This window comes from Lethenteron reissneri, chromosome 64 (genome assembly GCF_015708825.2).
Source record: "Lethenteron reissneri isolate LAM-NWPU_2019-01 chromosome 64, ASM1570882v1, whole genome shotgun sequence".
Classification (NCBI taxonomy): Eukaryota; Metazoa; Chordata; class Hyperoartia; order Petromyzontiformes; family Petromyzontidae; genus Lethenteron; species Lethenteron reissneri.
Window position 1 is genome coordinate 1085900 of NC_083842.1, and position 20900 is coordinate 1106799.

General features: G+C 45.0%; 1 protein-coding gene across 4 annotated transcripts in view; it reads left to right on the forward strand.

Moving 5' to 3' along the window:
• Positions 1–20900, forward strand: part of LOC133359160 (uncharacterized) — a 195292-nt gene that overhangs the window by 166455 nt on the left and 7937 nt on the right. For 3 of the 4 annotated variants that reach the window (XM_061577563.1, XM_061577564.1, XM_061577565.1), the window contains 7 exons: positions 3487–3553; positions 9179–9297; positions 9897–10007; positions 11973–12036; positions 17646–17761; positions 18275–18385; positions 20252–20318. In XM_061577563.1, the coding sequence (XP_061433547.1) occupies positions 3487–3553; positions 9179–9297; positions 9897–10007; positions 11973–12036; positions 17646–17761; positions 18275–18385; positions 20252–20318 (655 nt within the window). Of the gene's footprint in view, positions 1–3486; positions 3554–9178; positions 9298–9879; positions 10008–11972; positions 12037–17645; positions 17762–18274; positions 18386–20251; positions 20319–20900 lie in introns of those variants that run through there. The other variant, XR_009757154.1, reaches the window with a different exon arrangement.

The window sequence follows — 20900 nt, forward strand, 5'->3', positions numbered from 1 at the left end:
TACTGCTATATAGAGTTAGTAGATACTAAAACAGTCAGTATATATCACTACAGTCAGTCAATACTGCTACAGTCAGTATATACTACTATACAGTCAGTACATACTTCGACGGTGAGTAGCTACTAGAGTCAGTAGATACTACTATAGAGTGAGTAGATAATGCTATAGAGTTAGTAGTTACTACTATAGTCAGTGGATACTACTATAGTCAGTGGATACTACTATACAGTTAGTTCTTACTACTGTAATGCGTGCCGACTTGCCTGTTTCGGTGGATCCTTGGGCGGCTTGGCCGGTAATGAGGCCTCCTGTTGTGGCGGACCCGGGATGCGGGCCCAGCAGTCCTTCGCGTAGTGGCCCTTCCGTCCGCAGCGGAAGCAATCGGCGTCGTTGCGCCGAAGCGCAGGCCTTGCATCGCGCCGCCCGCGTATCGGCGGTGCAGCACGAGAGGCCGGTCCACCGCGGCCTGACCATGGCACCGAGGCGGCCGTCAGCTCCTGAGGGCCCCGCTCATCCGGCACGTATACCGACTTCGTAGGGTCCCAACCCAGAGCGCCACCCTCCGCGACGGGCCCCCCTGTCCACGCCGTGACCTGTTTCCATCGTCGTAGGTTGAATTGTGCATCCAGACATTTCGCCGCCGCCCGGGAGGTGAGCTTCTCATGCCCGCACACCGGCATGGGAATCCCAAGATCCCGCGACAGCTCGAGCATCTTGCCCAAGATGAGAGGCTCGAGCAGGTCAGGTGTTGTATCTGGATACGCGGCCATAGCCAAATCAAGCACTGCACCCCTGTACGCCACAGGCGACTCCTCGGGCGCTCGTTGTCGTTGAGCGAATCGCCGATGCGCGTCGTCAGGTGGCTCGTAGGCGTCGGCCATTTCTTGAAAAACTCCATATAATGTCCTCTTCTTCTCGGCCTTAATGGAGCGAAAAAAACGAACAGATTCGTCGTCCAGAAGAGTCGGCAACACTTCCAAGGCCTCAGCATCGGTCCATCTCGCAGAACGGACCGCCGCTAAAAATCTGCAGGCGAAAGCGCTCCAGTCGCCCCCAATGGCGAATTCCTTGACCGTGGTGAGATGGCGACTCCGACTTCGCTTCACTCCGCCCTCCGCCGATGGTTCCTCCGGAGGCAAATTCAAAATGGCGTCGAATCGCGGCGTGGTCAAGATGGCGGATTCCCGCCGCGGCACGCGCAAGATGGCGGCCTCCTGCCGCGTGGCCCATGGCGCCGGGAGTGAAGAACCCGTGGCGGCCTGTGGAGCACTCTCCGCTCTCTCCGTCGCCGTGCTTGGGGTGACGAGATGACACAATTGGCCCAGGGCGTCCTTGAGAGTCTCCAGTTGCTCAGCCACCTGCAGCCATCGCCGATCAGCGTCTGATGGTGTCGGCGGCCCTGACACTGTGGCTACATCTTCCACTCCCGTCCCCGCACTCGTTTCAGCAGGGCTCTCCTCCACCACCCTGGCAGGATCCATGTTTGGAGGGAAGTCTTCGTCTTCGGACGAAGAAGCCGATGCCGGCGCTGGAACATTTTTCTTTCTCACTTGTTTCGACATGCCGTTGCACTTCCGACACCAATGTAATAAAGGACTCGACCACGATGTCTGGCTTGGTGTCCTTTATTCGGTTCTTCTCTCTTAACCCGCACGGCTGTCCTTCTATAAGACTCTATACTGACACTGATACTGCTCTCCTGCAGTTTCTCCCCTCGTCGTTCTCTCAGCCTCTCTCTCCTCTCGTCGCTCTCGTAGCCTCTTCCTCACACACAGCCTCGCCGGCTGTGTTCCCCGCAGCTCCTCGTCCGCCTTCTCTCCAGCCGCCCCACCGCTGTCTTCTCTCGCAGCTCCGCTGGCTGCTCCCTTAGCTGGCCACCGCTGGCCGCCGCTGCCACCCCTTGGCTTTGCCCACGTGGCCTTACTCTGGTCCAGTCCCACTCGTTCTGCCTTCCTCTTCCGGTCTCCTCCCTTAAGAACCTTAACCTTTCCTCCCACGTCACCTAACTCCACCTCTCCGTGACGTCACATCCGGGAGGTCGCCCGCGCCCGCATTACACTACTATAGAGTCGGTAGATACTACTGTAGGCCCAGTAGATAGTACTACGTTCAGTCGTTACTACAATCAGTAAATAATACTCCAACAGTCAGTAGCTACTACTGGCTCAGTAGATACTACTGTACAGTCAGTAGATACAACTACAGAGTCAATAGATACTACTTCCTCTGTTGTATGTAGGGTGTGTAGGTATATATACCTACACGGGGGTAGAGATAATTTTTTGAGGGGGGGTGTCCACAATTTTCGGAAACCTTTTACATCAACTATTTACCCCACAATTTCTACAACTTTTTGGACTTTTGCAAGCTTCTTATAATTTTGTTGGTGGAGAAATGTACAAACGGCCCACCGGGCTTTCACAATACCTTAGTATCTGTGTGTGTATATGTAAGGTTTTTAAGAGAAGTTTTGAAAGATATTTTTCACCCAGGCAACGCCGGGTACTTACCGCTAGTGTATATATAAGTGCATAGTTTAGTCCTTAGTGTCTACGCGGCGCTTTTTGGCTTGTCTCTTGTATTCATTCAATTGACCATCTCTTGTCACTGTCCATCAATAGTCTGCAAGCATTGATGGGCTCCATTTTCCCTGATAGCGTTTCTCCATTGTTGCAATGTACTGGTGAAATCGCTCGCAATGCTCGTCGCTCATTGCTCCACAGTTCGGAGGGAAAACATCTAGATGAGAGTGCAAAAAAAATATCTTTAGTGACATGTGGCAACCAAGGCTTTTGTGTGCCTTGAGGTTTTCCACCAACTCCCTGTAGTGGTCTGCCTTGTCATTTCCGAGCAAATTTGTGGCCACGGACTGGAAGGCTTTCCATGCCGTCTTTTCCTTGCCACGCGGTGCACTGTCAAATGCATCATCTCGAAAAAATTCACGCATATGAGGTCCAACAAAGACACCTTCCATTATCTTAGCTTCACTTAACCATGGAAATTTTCCACAGAGGTACTTGAAAGCCGCTTGTGTTTTGTCCATAGCTTTGGCAACGTTCTTTATCAGACCCAGCTTGCTGTGTAAGGGTGGTAACAAAATCTTCCTTGATTCAACGAGTTGTGGATGCTGAACACTTTTTCTCACAGGCTCCAATGACTGTCGGAGTGGCCAATCTATCTTGATGTAGTAGGAATCTCTCACACGACTATCCCATTGGGAGAGAAAACAGCAGTACTTTGTGTATCCAGTCTGCAGACCAAGCAAGAGAGCAACAACCTTTAAATCGCCACAAAGCTGCCACTCTCAAACAATGAACTGTGATAACAAACATCAGCCACACGCTCTGTGATATGGCTACATTTGCCCTCGTCCCCCCATCTCCACCCCCAAAGCCCATGTGTCTCCTTTATGACCCTAATTATGACAACTAAGGCCGTTTCATCTGGGTTCTTGTTGTCTTGCTCATATTTGTCTTGTGTTAATAGGACCAGAATTGAAAAAGAAAGTAGATGAAGTTTTGAACATTGTAAAGGAATTGAAAAATCTGCCCAGGTAAGATGGTGCTGTTAATATAGACATGTTGGTTTCTCCACGGGAAGGGGTTTCACACTGTTGTAAGGGATGTCAGGCGAAGGATTCCCACCAAAAAGAAGGGGACAGTGGGACGGTGACAGTGGAAGGGGGAGGAGCAGGCGAGGAGATATAAAAGGGAGACCTGGTGGGGAAAAGGGGGAGAACGGGCAGGAAATTGACAGAGAAGGCTGGGGACAAGTGTGGACTGCGGGAAGCAATCAAAGACGACGAACCCCCTGTCACGCACATACACTATGCGAGTGTAACCCTATTTATGCTGTTTTGACACAGACAGAGTCGTGAGTGTGAAGTACATATTCCATAGTTGAAATGCTCTCTTTAACATGCAATAACGTTTTGTGATAAACACACTCGCATCGCCCGTGCATTTGCAAAGGGTTACACACCTGCGGTGGGTGGGGGAGGCATTGCATCTGCACAACACAAGGACAACGTGAGATGTGGGTGACGTCATCACACACTTTCCCTTGCGCCAGCCAACCAGAAAAACCTCTTCTACTATACATGTAGTTATGCTTAAATATTCTAAACTATGTGTGGTGGGTTAAATTCAGGGGCCCACTGTACTTTGGAGGCAAAAATATGTATTATCTAAAGACAACGGGCAACTCTTAACATTAACAAGATAACGACATAGGGTGGTAACCACCATTCATAACTTAGCTAACACATGGGGATACTACATTTCTTGACCGGAGACCGAGAATCGTAGATGGTGGCTTCATCACAGAGTTGACACAGCAGAACAGCACAGAACAGCCCAGCTCTCTGCCAACACCCCGCTTATAACCACTCAGGCGTGGCTGGCCCTGCCCCAGGCCACGCCCGCTTCCGGATCCTTCAGAAAGGTCCGAACCCCAACCACGTGACTCCCCTGGGGCCCCTGGCACCCTTTTATCTGGTCACGTGTCCTGTTGGGTTCACGCAGTGTGTCACGGCCTGACATCAACCCCCGTGACACCTTCAGCTTGTCTTCAGCTTGTCTTCCCTGAAACGCCCCCTTCCCTTGTTCCAGTCCCGTTTCTGGAATGTCCCCTCTGTATTTCCCTCAGCAAATTCCTGTCATTCCCCTCTAACGGATCCCTACTGTCGCCTCTAGGTTCCACTTTGTTTCCCGCCTATTCTCCTTTAACCCCTTTTCTCCAATCACTTTAAAAGCCTTCGTCCCGACCAACCCCTGTGGAAACCACTTACGTCCAATCGGGGACCTTGGTTTATTCTCATATAGCGTTTGGCTGCACATAGGCTTGGGGTTATTTTCCGGTCATTACATATACTTATGTACTAGCTGTACTACCCGGCTTCGCCCGGGACTTGTATCCACCACGGCCGGCCGCCTTTGTCTCCCCAGTGGCGATGTTAATACGCCACAGCAGTTACTCGTTTGAGGCAGAGTCGACCTAGGGGAGGTTCAAATAATGGTCACCGGTGGTGGCCGTGAGCGGGAATCGAACTGGGTTCGCCGGGTTGGTAGCGCAGCGTAGCGTTAAGCACTACACCCACCGATCGTCACACACCACACACGCACAGACACACACACAGACACACGCAGACACACACAGACAGACACACACAGACACACAGACAGCACGCTAAGCAGTAGACTACCGCTCCCCACACACCACACACGCACACACACAGACACACACACAGACACACACACAGACACACACATACAGACACAGACAGCACGCTAAGCACTACACTACCGTTCCCCCTACACAACACACGCGCGCGCGTCCATAGGTACACATACACGCGCTTGCTGCAGACACACACGACTTTCAGGGAGCGGCAATGCTGCGCAAGGAACGCCTTAGACCTGCAACACATTTGTGTAATGCGAGCGTAAACACACAAACACATACAAACACATACACAATACACACACACATACATGCAGACACACAGACACACACATAACACACATACATGCAGACACACAGACACACACATAACACACATACATACACACACATACATACACAGAAACACATGCACACGCGTACATACACACATACATACAGACACGCAGACATACACATAAAGACATACAAAAAAACGCACATACATACACACACACATACACACAAACACATACACACACATACATACACACATACATACAGACACACAGACATACACATAAACACATACACACATAGACATGACCCGGCTTCGCCCGGGACTTGGATCCACGATGCCCGGCCGCCTTTGTCTCCCCAGTGACGATGTTCACACACGACAGCAGTTACGCGTTTGAGGCTGAGTCGACCTAGGGGAGGCCCAGGTCCGTTTCAAATAATCGTCAGCGGTGGTGGGCGTGAGTTGGAATCGAACTGGGGGCGCTCAACCAGCTTAATGACTATTTGTACAAAGAACATATAAAGAATCGATTATAATAAGCAGGCAACAGTCCACATTATAGACTGCCAGTACACGCACTCAGCTTCATAAGCAGGCTATAGTGTACATGATAGAGTGGCAGTACGCTCACCGAGCTTAATAAGCAGGCTACAGTCTACATGATAGACTGGCAGTACGCCGACCCAGCTTAATGACTATTTGTACAGTGAACATTTAAGTAATCGATTGTTGGCGCGTTGGGTTTAAAAGTAATATTAATTGCACACATTGTGGTGGGGGTGGAGTGAAGAGTACGAAAAACTTTGATGAATTTACCTCAGAGTGGCGTGGTGGGTGTTGAGGCCTAGTAGCGTGCAGAGCCTGCGGCCTCGCCAAAATTGGGCACCTGGCAGAGGCAGGGTACGGGTGGCGTTCCTTCCCCCCCCCCTCAGCGCTCCAACAATACTGTGTAATGGCTATTATTTAATTAATTACGGAGCCTATGAAAGTGGCGAAGGCGTGGCTAGCCGTTGGCAGGGGCAACCGCCGTCCAATGAAAGTGCAGCCCTTAGCGAAGGCGTCGCTAGCCGTTGCCAGGTCCAATGAAAGCGGCGAAGGCGTCGCTAGCCGTTGGCAGGGGCAACCGGCGTCCAATGAAAGTGCGTATGGTCCGGAGACACACAGACACACAGACAGACAGATAGACAGACAGATTCGCGATTTTGAATCTGTCTGTCTATCTGTCTGTCTGTGTGTCTGTGTGTCTCCAAACCATACGCACTTTCATTGGACGCCCACCACCGCTGACGATTATTTGAAACGGACCTGGGCCTCCCCTAGGTCGACTCAGCCTCAAACGCGTAACTGCTGTCGTGTGTGAACATCGTCACTGGGGAGACAAAGGCGGCCGGGCATCGTGGATCCAAGTCCCGGGCGAAGCCGGGTCATGTCTATGTGTGTATGTGTTTATGTGTATGTCTGTGTGTCTGTATGTATGTGTGTATGTATGTGTGTGTATGTGTTTGTGTGTATGTGTGTGTGTATGTATGTGCGTTTTTTTGTATGTCTTTATGTGTATGTCTGCGTGTCTGTATGTATGTGTGTATGTACGCGTGTGCATGTGTTTCTGTGTATGTATGTGTGTGTATGTATGTGTGTTATGTGTGTGTCTGTGTGTCTGCATGTATGTGTGTGTGTATTGTGTATGTGTTTGTATGTGTTTGTGTGTTTACGCTCGCATTACACAAATGTGTTGCAGGTCTAAGGCGTTCCTTGCGCAGCATTGCCGCTCCCTGAAAGTCGTGTGTGTCTGCAGCAAGCGCGTGTATGTGTACCTATGGACGCGCGCGCGTGTGTTGTGTAGGGGGAACGGTAGTGTAGTGCTTAGCGTGCTGTCTGTGTCTGTGTGTCTGTGTGTGTGTCTGTGTGTGTGTCTGTGTGTGTGTCTGTGTGTGTGCGTGTGTGGTGTGTGGGGAGCGGTAGTCTACTGCTTAGCGTGCTGTCTGTGTGTCTGTGTGTGTGTGTGTCCGTCTGTGTGTGTCTGCGTGTGTCTGTGTGTGTGTCTGTGTGTGTGTCTGTGCGTGTGTGGTGTGTGACGATCGGTGGGTGTAGTGCTTAACGCTACGCTGCGCTACCAACCCGGCGAACCCAGTTCGATTCCCGCTCACGGCCACCACCGGTGACCATTATTTGAACCTCCCCTAGGTTGACTCTGCCTCAAACGAGTAACTGCTGTGGCGTATTAACATCGCCACTGGGGAGACAAAGGCGGCCGGCCGTGGTGGATACAAGTCCCGGGCGAAGCCGGGTAGTACAGCTAGTATAGATATCACGCTTTATTGCAAAATGTGAAAGCAGATTTTTCCAAGGGCGTAAAATTCCCTCAGGGAACATCGTTGGCTGCAGTGGCACGTCGCTATTTGTGAGCAGGCCGGAGCGCCGTCCCAGCCCGCAGAGTGTGCAGCAGAACAAGACCCCTCCATGGTCAAGACTCACAGGCCGGGTGAAGGGAACCCACCATAGATTAATGACGTCACGCTGTACAATTGTGACATTGTTTTACAAAGTTAAGCGAAACTGATATCGTGATAATCGTCACATCGTGACATTTAATGTCCTTTCGTATTATGAAAAATTATGTTGCGTAAACTCTAATGGATAGCAAACGATGCAATTTAGACTTACAATCTTCCCCAATCCAGCACACCAGAGAGTAACATCTCGTCAATCATGCCCTGTATCTCACTGAACTTTCTTCAATATAAGTGTAATCCCACGTAAATAGATCAGTGGCACACACACTTCTTCCGCCGATATTTAACAAACTAACTATTTACAACGGCGCTATGACTGATGGATTTCTATACAATACTGTCAGCCTCTATAACATACATGAGTGGAATAGCATTGGTGCAACTCTGCTATTCAACCTATCAATCAACTTCCAAGGACCTCCGCCTCAGTTTGGATCACTTGTATCATCACTACTGCTGTCCCTGCAGACACTTTCTGTATCACTTCCAACACAGCAGCTATCACAGTCGCTGCCCCTGGCTAAGCAATCATTTTCACAAACTTTATTGTGCTAACTTTTCTGTACTTTCTCGAGTGCGGGAGAGCTTATCTTGCTGCTCTTGTTCGCTCCTGGTTCTCCGGCAGTCTATAGCTCTGTGCACACTCCTGTTCTGTGTTCAGTCCCATCTTGTATAGCCCCAGAGCCCAAAAAACACTTTCGATTCGCTCATTTGCATACTCCCATGCCTTGCTATATCTCACCCAATTGGTTGTCCTACCTTCCAAATGGCTGTTTCCTTTTCTCTTATTCTCACAGCTTTACCTGATTGGACACCATTTGGATCCTTGCCATTAATCAAAATTTCTAACACGTGCGTTGCGGCACTTTGTAGCTCGTGTGCGGTAACCATTCCTCTTTCATCTTGCATTTCATTGAACGAATGACCTCCCATGCAACACCAACACCGTGCAACTGACAGCAGCACCTTCAGCTCCTCAACCATACCATGCTGCAACATCATCATTATTCGACCCACAAAACGAGGTCACAAAAGTTGCACTATGAAAAAAACTGTTAATGGTAAAATCATCCTGAGCTGTCATTTTATTTGTAGTTTCTGTGCTCTTATTGTATTAAAGTGATGAAACACAAGCATATGAAAGGTAAAGGACAGGATCTCTGTCTTTGATGCTCGTATTTCTAAATTCCAACCTCTTTTGCAGCTGTAACTACGCCATGGTTGAGCTCCTGGAAAGGCTGAAGAAAATTATGACTTTTGTTGATTCCACGTGGGAGGAGAAATTTGCCCTGAAAACAGCTTTTGTCAAGAATGGTGGCCCAGGTTTGTATTAAGAGTACCGTGTGTACGATGTATCTATGCAGTTGCATTACACGCGTTAGACCAGCATATATCTAACATTTAAGTCACAGGGGCAGTCCCCGTCTGCCCGCCTGCTCAGTACTCTACCCACATGCTGTGTTTTTAGGCCTCTTCCCTCTTATTCCGTTTAGTGGAGTAAGAATCTGCTGTGGTGTGCCACTTCCCTTGATGCCATCTTGCAGGAAATGTCGATACTTTGCATTGATGTAAATGAGTGTATGCATATGTATGGATGTTTGAAGATTTTGTTTCAAGCTCAATATTTATCCATGGAAACTGGTATTGCATTGAAAAACTATAAGCTTACTTAAAATGTTAAATTTTTCTCAGGACAAGACCATGCAACATACAATGTTCAACTATAATTCGGCTAAATGCATATAATTTGCATTATGTTTTCATTATCGTCAATAATCAATTGTTATATATATAAAAACATATGACCACATTAAATATACCTGATAACTATCGAGAGTGTATGCAATTGGAACAAACATATAAAATGGAACACACGTATTGATATTGTTCTCCTTTGATAACAAGTCTGGTACCCTGTGCAGAGATGTTTGAGAAGATCCGGACGTCTGCCTCCCGAGAGGGCTCAGGCGTGCAGCTCCAAGAGACGACAAAGTTCATTGAGGACGTGATGAAGACGTTTACGCCAGAGCAGAGTGAGTGCTAATTATGCAGAGCGTTCTCACTTTTACAAAGGGCACAGCTTACCTAGACCAGCCAGGACGAATTGCTCGAGAACTCAAACCTGTGACAACAAGCTGTCTGCGCTTGAGGCAATACGCCTCACCCTGCAGCACAAGTAAGAAACATCTGCAGGTAGTTGTAGATAAGTTTGCTCCCATGAGAGTCGACTGAGCGATAGCCACAGCACAAGCAGCTTGTAGACCTGTTATTCCAGTTGGCATCACTGCACCAAACTTAATATGCCCTGTCTTGAGGATTGTGGGTAATACAATAGTCAATTATGTATGTCTCTTTACTTGAGTGTAATATCACACTCTGTTAGACTACGTTTTTTCTGGACCATTATTTTCTAGTGGCATTTGTGTAAATAGGGAAACCCTGCACCAGTTTATGGCAGCTCTAATGAGACAAGGGGATTTGTAATTCTCCTCTTTTTATCTGTGCATGGCCACGAATTTACAGATATATTGCATGTAAGATAAATAGATTAATTGTATCTCCTATGTTAAACTACCTAAGCCTCTTGGTGAAATTTATGGGAAGAGAAACATCTGTGGCAAAGTGCACTTGGGCTACTAAGCAATCCAGGAGGTGATTTCCCTGTTATAAATAAACATGAACACTGGTCACACCGACAGCTTCTATATCATTCCCCACTCGCTCCCCTGCCCCTTCTGCAAAAGAGCAGATGCAGTGGCAAGTCCTCATCTCTGTTTTGCAGTGGAGCTCTGTAGGTTTAGCGGCCGGTACATTCACAAAACTGTCATCTAGATAACCATAGACCAAAACGCAGATACGTCCTGCCACTCCCGTGTTTTGGTAACTTAACACATGGCAGCAGTGGGACAATAGCGTAAGGAGGCTCTTGACTGTCACGGCTAAGTGTACACAGTCCTTGCATTAATCCACTATAACACCTTCATAAATTCATAAATTCAGCCAGAGGCACTACCAGAGACACTGCAGAGGCAAATCACTACTAGCTGTCATGTTAACCTATTACTCTGCTGCCGGTATCTCTCCTATGTTAAGGAACTCAATGGAGAAGTGAAATAGTGGTGGCATAGTGGTTTGCATACTGCACTATGAATCCAGTCACCTGAGCTCGATTTTATGCCATGGCGAGCACCAGCAGTTAGTGATATCTGATGCAGTCCTGGGTACCCTTCATTTACCATCCTGCACTGACCATTGTGGCAAAGTATGGTCATACAACCTCTGTAACTCAGGAAATGGTAGGGCTTAATCCACAAGAGGATAGACTAAGACCTGTACATTATTATACGACTTACACATCAGTGTCAGGAAGTGTCTGCGTTCTTTAAACCACAATATTAAGTCTGACACGTTTACTATAAAACACTGCATGCATTCATGTGTAACTGACTCCTAATATTAGCTAATTGAATTGTTTTCTTTCTAGCATTCCCTAACGCTAGTGCAACTGTGAAATAATAATGGAGAATGGATTCATAATTATTGCTAACTTGCCTGATGTTGAGGAAATTGGCATCTGCAGGGACGCCTCTACTTACGAACAAGTTAGGTTCCAGAGGTCTGTTCGTAAGTCGATTTGTTCGCAAGTCCAACTTGATTCCTGTCGATTCCAAACATGTTGTACAGCATGTACACTAAACATGGGGAATGGCTTTAAAAGTTGTATAATCTCCTGTAGATGTAGATGCCACTGGTTATTCATGTTCTTCAAATGTAGATGCCACGACCACCATCTATTGGGCAGCGGTTGAACTGACGAGACTCAGTCCGAACAGGCAAATGGACATACAGACAGGTTTGTTCCTATCTCTGAAAGTTCGTAAGTCGAGTGTTCGTAAAGGAGTCCCTGTATAAAGCTTTATGATGCAAGTAAAAGAAAATGGTAGCATCAGTTTTCTTAAACATGTGTTTATCGCAATGCCCTGTTTCTATTTCAACAGAAACAGGTGTGAAGGACAATAAAAATCTACTGAAGAAGATAACCAGCCTAAAAAAGTTATCTAAGTAAGGATCCACCCACGAAATACTCAAAAATCACACACACACTACATCTGTAAGCTGTGGTCTAAGGTATTTAAATCATCTTCCAATTTACGGCTTTTTATCTACCATTTTTTCCTGAAAGCAGCTATCAAGCCCCCTCTTTCACCAAATCAGGCTGACCAATGTGGGGAAGTATATATGTTGAACTTCTTTTGCACCGTCCGTAGCCAACCATTCTAATGGAAGGTGTGGGGGAAGGACAACAAACTAAACACACAAATCAGTTGTAAATAAATTCGTTTTCAATCTAGATTGTGGCTTGATATATACTTCTCTAGGTGGCTGGGTGGTTACTACCCACTCACTACCGAAGCACTGTACAAAAAGGCAAATGGAGATATTCCACAGCCATCTGGTAATCATTGCAGGATTTCATTACCAAAGCATTGCATTTGCCGTAATTAAGTTCTAGGACATTGTAGGCTGATGTCATTATTATCGGCCATTATCAATTTCTGCTAGTTGAAGGCCTCCCCAAGATGGAACCGTCTCTTATAGTCCTATAATGCAACATTCCACCCAGCACCTGCGCAACAGTTCATTTCTTCACCCCCTCTGCATGACAGACTTTCCTGGGCACGTTCCCATCTTTAGCTGCCCATCTGTTATTCTCACCCACTGAGTCATTTTCCCTTCGAGTAACATGTCCTGCCCAAGCCCACTGACTTTCTTAACAAGCAATGTCATATCTTTACTTTGCATATGTTTTCTAACCCATCTGTTCCTCTTTCTATCTCTCATTGTAAGTCCAAGCTTGCATCCCTTCATGCTTCACTGCGCACATTTAACTGTTGTTCCATTTTCTTTGCTACTGTTCATGTTTCTGATCCATGTCACAACAAGTAATGCTGCACTCTTATAAAACAACCTTCTTCTTTAGACACATTGGTACGTTGCTTTTTATGACCAAGTTTCACTTTACAAAAGCTGCCCCAAAGCACTCACTATCCACACACAATTAGAGAGGCCCACAGTCAGAGGGAGAGACAGGAGACCCCATTATAACCACAACTAGTCAGCTGACCAGGCCACCCCAATCCGGGATAAACATTCAGGAAAACAGGTCGTAGACGTGGGCCACATTACTACGACCAGCATTAAATTATGACGAAATCCCAAGCAAGAAACCCTCATCGTATTTAATAAATTTAACAAAATATGCGTTTTTTCACCATTAGCATGATCAAATGTCTCCTTTTAAAGATTTTGTTTACCATACCCACACACACTGTGCCTCTACGGAGATATATCTTGTTATGTGAAGAGAAGATGGCTCTGGCTGCTAGAGCACAGCAATGCATCATACTCACAATCCAGTCAGAAGTGAATGTGGATAGCATAGCAATGTGTTTTATATATCGTCTATTTAGTAGGTACAATCAGTTGAAAATCGACAACATTTAAATAATTGTATTCAGTATATGTTTGATAATCGACAACATATTTGACTGCAGCCTGTTTGTATATTCGACAATAGACTCAATTTACTTGTGACGTGTCAAGATATGCATATAAATATATTTAACAGCTTGCTTTACTTGCACAAATAATTCGATGACCTTTAATTTTCTTTGTCAACACAAACAATCAATTAGCAATCCTAGACACATTTGATCTTCACTCATTATCTTATACTTTTTGGTTACGACGTTTCGGGCATAACACAAGAGTCCGTCATCAGGTGGGAAAGCTTGATCTGCTGCTGTTGGCAGACTGTTTTGAAAGGTTTGAAATGGGCGTAGCCCAAGGGTCATAAAGAAGTGGGCGGGGCTAGTGATGTTAATGTGAGAAATTAGCATGTAACTGTAAGATAGGAGAGCGGCCTCCTCGACGAGGGCATAGAAGTGGCTATGTTAATGTGAGAGATTAGCATGTTAATGTGAAATCGGAGAGTGGTGCAATCTAAAGCAGCCTCCTCGATAAGGGCCCTGAAGTGGCTATGTTAATGTGAGAGATTAGCATGTTAATGTAAAATCTAAGAGTGGTGATCCAAAGGCATGAGAGTGCAATCCAAAGGGCATGTGAGCATGAGAGTGCAATCCAAACGACATGTGAGAAATCTAAGAGAGAGGTACAGAGAGAGAGAGACACAGAGAGTCGTTAATAACAGCAGACACAGGCAGGTAAGATGGAAACATCACAGTCAGTTAAGACTTTACCTGGTTAATAACGTCATTCCAATGATTGCTCAGTTTGTACCCATCTTCTCTGCTGAAGTTGTGTCTGTGTTTATATATCTGGATGGCTTCATGAACACATCTCTGAAGGTAGCCATTAGGTTTGCAGAGTATCTCCGTCTTGGAAAAAAACTATCTCGTGTAAGCCCACAGCGGTAAAACAATGATCAGCAACGGCAGAGGTAATTGTCCTACCGTGTTTCAGATCTGCCTTGTATTCACAAACGCGGTCCGAGACATGTCGTTTCGTTTCCCCAATGTAACTGTTACCGCAACCACAACTCAGTTTGTAGACACCAGGGTATGGCATGTCAGGAATAACATCGTTTACAGATGGGATTAAATCACGGATTTTGTGTACTGTGTTGACACGAACCTGGATCTTGTGTTTGTTTAAGATTTTGGAAATATCTTTGGTAACCCCTGCTATGTATGGTAAAGTGATGGTTTTGGTTGGATCCTCAGAAGGTTGTCTCCCCATGGCTGGAGAGACAGCTTTGCAGAATGTACTGTCCGAGTATCCGTTCATGCTGAGGGCTTGGTGTACGTGCTCCAACTCACTGGCTAGGTGGTGCTGGTCGGATATGCAACAGGCCCTATAGTGTGGTGTTTTGATGAGGGAATTCTTCTGGGCTGGATGGTGGTGGGAGTCAGGCTTTAGATATGCATCCGTGTGGGTGGCTTTCCTGTAGACCGAATGTCCCAACGAGCCATCAGGTCTCTTCTCGATCAAAACATCCAGGAATGGTAGCTTGCCATCCTTTTCCACTTCCATGGTGAATTTGATAGACGATTGTATGGAATTGATGTGGATGAGAAATTGGTTCAGTGCTGGCAGGCCATGTGGCCAGATGGCGAACGTGTCATCTACATATCTCTTCCACAAAGAAGGATGTAGGGTGGATGTCTGGATGGCATCTGTCTCAATTTTTTCCATGAAAACATTCGCTACCACTGGCGATAAGGAAGAACCCATTGGGGTACCCTCATTTTGTTTGTAGAATGTACCATTCCAGGTGAAGGCAGTGCCTTACCAAAGTTGGTACATCTGGATTCAGTCCTTGTTGGACCAAGTCTTCAATGATTGCAATGGTGTCAGGTACAGGTACATTGGCGAACGGAGAGACTACATCGAAACTGACAAGCAAATCATCTGGAGACAGTGAGATGTCCTTGATTAGAGAAACCAAGTGAGCTGAGTTAAGTACAGCTGAGGTGGACTTTCCCGTGAAAGGAAGCAGGGTCTCAGACAGAAATCGGGCCAGTTTGTAGGTGAGTGAGTTAATGACTGAGAAGATAGGATGGAGCGGGGTACCTAGTTTGTGGATTTTTGGAAGGCCATAAAATCTGGGTGGTCTAGCAGCCGAAGGTTTTAGGGAGCTCTGCTTGGTCTGATCGATTTAGTGATGATATTGTTGGTTTTTGTGGCTAGGCGGTTGGTGGGATCTCTGTTGATTTTGGTATAGCTGCCATCATTAAGAAGGTCCTAAATTGTGTTGGTGTAAGTGGTTTTATCCATGATGACAGTGGCATTGTCCTTGTCGGCTGAGAGGATGACAATGTCATCTCTGTTTTTTAATTTAGAGAGTTCAAAACGCTCGTCCTTGCTGATGTTGCTAATGGGTTTCTTAGCGTTTATGAGGATAGCAGCGATTTTAGATCTAGCAACGTCTGCCAGGATGTGTCCCAAGCCTTTGAGGGCTATGTCGACCTGGGCAATTATATCATCCACTGGGATGTGTTTAGGGGTGACTGCGAAATTCATTCAACCCTTTAGCTAGTGCCGATTTTAGACTGTCGGAAATTGGGATGTTACTGTGATTGATGACAATCTTGTTTACACCTAATTTTTTGTAACGTGTGGCTCTGGCTTCTTTATGACCCTTGGGCTACACCCATTTCAAACCTTTTAAAAATCTGCCTCAGCAGCGAATCATGCTTTCCCATCTGATGACGGACGCTTGTGTTGCGCCCGAAACGTCGTGATTTAATTTGATTTTATACCTACGTAAATTTACCGAAAGAACCAAAGAGTATGGATTCCTGCAGTCACGAAAGCTTCAAATAAATCATTATCTTATCTTACATAGAGAAATATAGCACCTTAATCCATGGCGCTTGACAACATTTATATAACTGTATATCCGTTGATAGTGGTTGAGATAAATAGTGGGGTTATTAAAAGTAGTTCGTACGATAATAAAATTATAAACTATAAAGGGTTTGAGAGTTACCCTCGATTGACATCTAGGTCTTGATGAACATTTTCTGTGTGACTCTGACTGAGATAATCTCTTTGCTCTATCCCAGTCGCGGTCACCCTCTCCGGCACGCTCCCTCCTTTGGCTGCCATTCTGTCTTGTCAAACAACATTTCCCACAATGTGTCTTGCCCAACCCTACTTTACTTTTCTTACGTCAGTATAATGTCTGTAATATGTGTGTGTTCTGTGATACACGTATTACTCCTTCAGTCGTTGTATAATCCGCAGCATGCATTTCTCCATACCTTTTTGTTGCATTTATATGTTAAAGCGTCCTCTGATCCATATACCATGGCAGGTCATGGGTGATGATTGAAAACTAATTTATTTTGGCACATTGCTATGTTGATTTTTATAATAGTTTTCAGTTTTCCAAAGCACTTAGTCCTATTGTCACATACCTCTTCAATGCATCATCTTTTTCTGGTCTGGCTTCAATAATTGCCCTCTTCGTACACTTTTGGTATTCCTATTCTTGGTTCTTACGGTAAAGTCATGTAGATAGAAAAAAAAATCGAAATACTAAAATACAATATTAATTAAATTAAATAAAAAATACAAATAAATTGAAGATAATAAAAGCAAAAAAACCCACGACGTTTCGATCGTAATACAAGTGGTCTTCATCAGACGGAGAGAAAAGAGGGGGCAAGCCTCCATATGCAACTGCTTATAAGTTTTCCAAAGTGAACGGGCGGGGGAAAGAGCTGCGCAAGCAAAACGCTAATGCAGGAGCAGAACAATGGGGGAGTTGGGAGGAGGAGAGCTTGTGTAAGAGAAGTTTTGAAATATAGTTTTCCCCCGGGCAACGCCGGGTACTTCCTGCTAGTAGTTTATATGTTCATGTTTAAAGGTAATATGTTTATGCCCTTAACCCTGTTTTCCTCATAAGCTTTAAGTATTAATATTCACGGAGTTAGTATTCGTGCCATTCTCCAGAAACGAATCCCCACGAACATTAAGGGTTTACTGTATATACAACTATACCAGCTGATCTGAAATTGGTAGACTCTCCCAAAGCAAAAAATACTCATACACCAATGACTAATGCAGTGGGGTCCTCAATTATGAGCCAGTATTTATCACTTTCTACGTTTATATTTCAATTGTGCGTGTGTTATTTTTTACAGATTTGACTTCACTGTCGTCCAGCCATTGATATACATTCTGAACATGCTGAGTGTGGAGCACACCATAAAGGAGAAAGTGGACGTTAAGGAGGCCTTCCTGCGGCAGGGAGGTGCAGGTGTGTAGACAACGTCCCCTCTGTGTGAGCGTTACTGAGACAGCTCTGCAGGGACGTGCACCGTCCTCAAGAGTTTCTCAGGAATATCGCCCCCAGCTCTCACTTCAGCTGTCGCTTCATTTATTGCTTCATCTATCGTTTCATAAATCGCTTGATCTATTACTTCATCAGTTCATGAGGACATGTTATTTCTCATGCTCGCAAAATATGCATAAAATGTATTCAACCTAATATGTAAATGACATGCAAATTATATACTAAACTGCCTTTCGACTTATACAACAAGTTAAGCAAAACTAAGAAAATAAAACAAGATTGTAATAATTAGACAGTTCGATTATTGGATCACATTATGACCCTGACATTCACATTCCACGGAGATTAATTTCTAAATACCGTCTGCATATTATACTCGTTCATACAAACGCATTCAGTTATCGTTGCTGCTGTGCGCCTGTAATACGAGCATGTTGCAGTGTTCACCGCCTTACAAGAGCCACATGTGTTTCCTAGAGCTGCTCAAGAAGATCCAGGACACTCCCACCCAAGATGACTCTGAGATCCCTCTCCAAATCGTCACTGAGATCATGTTCCAAATGCTGATGACTTACACTGTGGACGTTAGTGAGTACCTGTGCTACGTCTACACATTATGTACTCTGCTAAGTGGATCTGCACAAACACGGCCTTCATTCGACAGGGTAGCTCACCAGTCGTGTTACCATGAGTTCTGGTAATGTCATTTTTGACAGAACAATCGGTCTTGTTTCAAACTATGCTCGACTACATAATTATGTTTATGTAATGTAGTTTATTTTCCTCACCAACAAGACTTGCACATCTGCATTTGCATACCTCATACTTATATTTGAACCTAAAAATATCCAAAATTATGATTTATAAATTTTGTTCGCATATATCCGTCCATCTGTCTGGCATACAACTGAAAAAAAATCTCTTGCCGAGGACATTCCCTGGAAATTGTGTAAGTTGTGTGAATATACATAAGAAATATATACAATTTTGCTATCTTACTTTGAATTAACTTGCTGAGACAGAAAAAAAAGTTTAATTTTTTGTGGTTGTGATTATAATGTATTGATTATTGTCGTGATAATGGTTATGGTTGCAGTTATAATGTTATTATGGATGTGGTTGTAATGTGGTTGTGGTTATAATGGGGTTATGGTTTGGTTATGTTGGGTTGTGATTTGCGCCTATTGTGGTTATGATGTGGTAGTTATGGTTGTGGTTTTAATGTGTTATGGTTGTAGGTATAATGTGGATGTGTCATGGCTTTGATTGTGGTTATGTTGTGGTTTTGTGAATATAATGTGGATCTGTTTATAATGTGCCTGTCGTGGTTAAGTTGTGGTTATATTCTGGCTGTTGTGATGTTGCGGTTATGATTGTGGGTTTGAGTGTGGTTATGATTGTGGTTATGCTTGTGGTTATGATTGTGGTTATGCTTGTGGTTATGCTTGTGGTTATGATTGTGGTTATGCTTGTGGTTATGATTGTGGTTATGATTGTGGTTATGATTGTGGTTATGATTGTGGTTATGATTGCGATTCGAATGTGCGGGGAGCAGTAGTGTAGCGGTAAGCATGCTGCGCTTTAAACCTGACTTCCTGAGTTCGATTCCCACTTATGATCAAACACCAATGATGATTATCTTAAATGAGTCCTGGGCCTCTTCTAGGTCGACTCAGCCTCAAATACGTACCTGGTGCTATGTGTAAGCATGGCCACTATGGAGAAAGAGGTAGCAGGGCGTGGTGCTGGTCATCTCACTCCCTCGTGTGCCGTCATGACCTTCATAGCTGCTCGCTAACTACACTTGCCCCAACAGTCTGTGTGGGCTTAAAACGGGAAATCTTTGTTTTTGTCTTTTGTTAGAATGTTGTTTGTGGTTGTCATGCAGATGTTGATATGGTTGTGCTTATACCGCGACTGTTAAAGTTGTTTTAGTTAGAATGTGGCTATTATGATTGCGGTTGTAGTTGCAGTTATTAAGATTGTGGTTATATTGTGGATATTATTGTGCAAAATAGATGAATAGCTGGTGCTAAGAATTATATATTGTGGTGTTGATGATATTGACATTAATATTGTTGTTGATAGGTAATTGTTGATGTTTATATATTGTTGATCTTGATATGAACAATGATCATATTGTTGTTGATGTTCATACCTCATTATTGTTGATATTATTGGTTCTTGGTATGTCAAATCATTGTTTGTGTTGATGTTGTGATGTTATATTATTGTTTATGATGGTGTACTTTAGATGAAACTCAACATTAGCAATTTATCTTATTTCACTTGAAAGCTACATCATCAAGATGTCGCATGTGTCACTATGCACGGAATATATATAAGTTCTCTTATAAAATAACATGACTCCATGGGATGTTATTTTCTTCATAATTGAACTCTGTCGTCTGTGCTGGTGGTTAAACATGACAGTGTGTGTTTCGTTTTTCACAGGTGCAAAACTAGAGAAAGAGATTGAAGACATTTACACAGATTTAATTCCGCTGATGACGTTTGCCAGGTGAGGAGTCGACCACCTCAGGGTTCGTCACAGACATCGAGGGATGCCGGCAGGGTCTGGCTTGGCATCAGGCAGACACACAGATTGAACACCCCACATGACTCACGGAAAAAATGTACAACAGCTGTATGGGTCTAAAATAGTTTTTGCTTCATTGTGGTGAACCCCAGGGCATCACTATCCGTTGGAATCATGTGACTTATGCCATCCATAATTTACAAATGTGCTCAGTGATCCAAATCTAGAGCTTGTCAGCACAAATTCAGATTCTTCCATCGTCTTCCCAATTTGGATGCAACTGAGACTTTGTAACTAGTAATGAGATCGCTTATTCCTTTTGAAGGAAGCAGCATTAGATGTGTGCCCATGGGAGGTGTGTAATAATAATAATAATAGTTCAATTTGTAACGCGCGCAAATTTGCAGACGTATTGGCCGCAACTCAGAGGCGCGGAGCCAAGCTCAGAGTCGCTCAAAAGCATGATTGTAGAGGTGAGTGTAGGCAGGCGACATCCTGTGCATGGTGCACACGACTCCTGCAGCTCTAAACTGAGAGAGCCTGAGTGGCAATCCGCAGCACGCT